Source organism: Sinocyclocheilus grahami, unplaced genomic scaffold (genome assembly GCF_001515645.1).
Source record: "Sinocyclocheilus grahami isolate Dianchi unplaced genomic scaffold, SAMN03320097.WGS_v1.1 scaffold7502.1, whole genome shotgun sequence".
In the NCBI taxonomy this organism is placed as follows: domain Eukaryota; kingdom Metazoa; phylum Chordata; class Actinopteri; order Cypriniformes; family Cyprinidae; genus Sinocyclocheilus; species Sinocyclocheilus grahami.
In genome coordinates this window covers 6958-7958 of record NW_015511512.1, presented here as the reverse complement: position 1 = coordinate 7958, position 1001 = coordinate 6958, and the positions used below count along the sequence as shown (strand labels likewise).

The window sequence follows — 1001 nt, the reverse complement described above, 5'->3', positions numbered from 1 at the left end:
GTCGTGCTCATACTAACCAGTTTAGCATCTGATTGCATCTTTCTGTATTTGTTATAATCTCTCTTCAACTCTTCATACGCCATGAACTGCAGTGCACCATGGGAGGTTCCAAACAATCCCGGGACAAACCCCTAGGGATCATAACAGTTAACTCAGCTAGATGAAGCAAACAAACAAACCCCACAGCATGCAACTGACACACAATCACAAATATTTGCATGCACGCTCCTTATTTCCTTATACAAGTGCTCCTCCTAGTGGCACAATGTGGAATCTCATCGATTATTTCCTGTTGAAAGAAACAATCCACCCAAGGACTACCCTTCATTATTCTATACGTTGCCATAGAAACCCTTTTGTACCCGATAGAGTCCTGCGATCCCTTCATGGCGGAAGATTTTCACAAGAGCATCCATCATCCCCTTATACTGCTTCTTCGATGGATCGGCGCTGTACTGCAGAACCAGGCGAGTTTTGGTGACCCAGATCGGATTGGTCAGGCAAAGCGTCACCGCCCCTAAAAAACAGTGAAACCGAATATAAAGTAAATGAACAGCAGCTGATGTAAAACCAAGATCCACATGAAAAGAGTCATTACTGGTCCTTAATGGCTCACGTTGAGTCATTCCAATGAAGGATGCACCTCATTCAATTAGAGAAGCCCATGACACACTCTTCAACATGAGCTCTTTGCTGGAAGTTTAGATTATATACGTCCTTCGGATCAATTTACATGGCGTTTAATGTCACAAAAAGCTTTTTATGATATTAATGCACAAATCGTGACTTAGCCGGTGGTCATTTCATCTAAAATGTGACAAGGACTGCTGGTCTAGTGATAGATTGCTCTACTAATGGTTGTGCCTACTTGGCTATAAAAAAAATAAGGGTTCATTTAATTTTGGCAACTCTGTGTTCATCTAATTTGGTGTCATTAAACTGTTTTTGTATTGCTGTACTATACAGTGGTGTGAAAAAGTGTTGGCCCCCTTCCTGATTTC

General features: G+C 41.7%; 1 protein-coding gene across 1 annotated transcript in view; it reads right to left on the bottom strand.

Moving 5' to 3' along the window:
- The window catches only part of LOC107577858 (mitochondrial folate transporter/carrier-like), a 9718-nt gene that overhangs the window by 1979 nt on the left and 6738 nt on the right, over window positions 1–1001 (bottom strand). Inside the window, exons 5-6 of the mRNA XM_016263888.1 lie at window positions 363–517; window positions 18–131 (exon numbers count right to left, since the gene is read on the bottom strand). Coding sequence (XP_016119374.1) covers window positions 18–131; window positions 363–517 — 269 coding nt within the window. The remainder of the gene's footprint in view (window positions 1–17; window positions 132–362; window positions 518–1001) is intronic.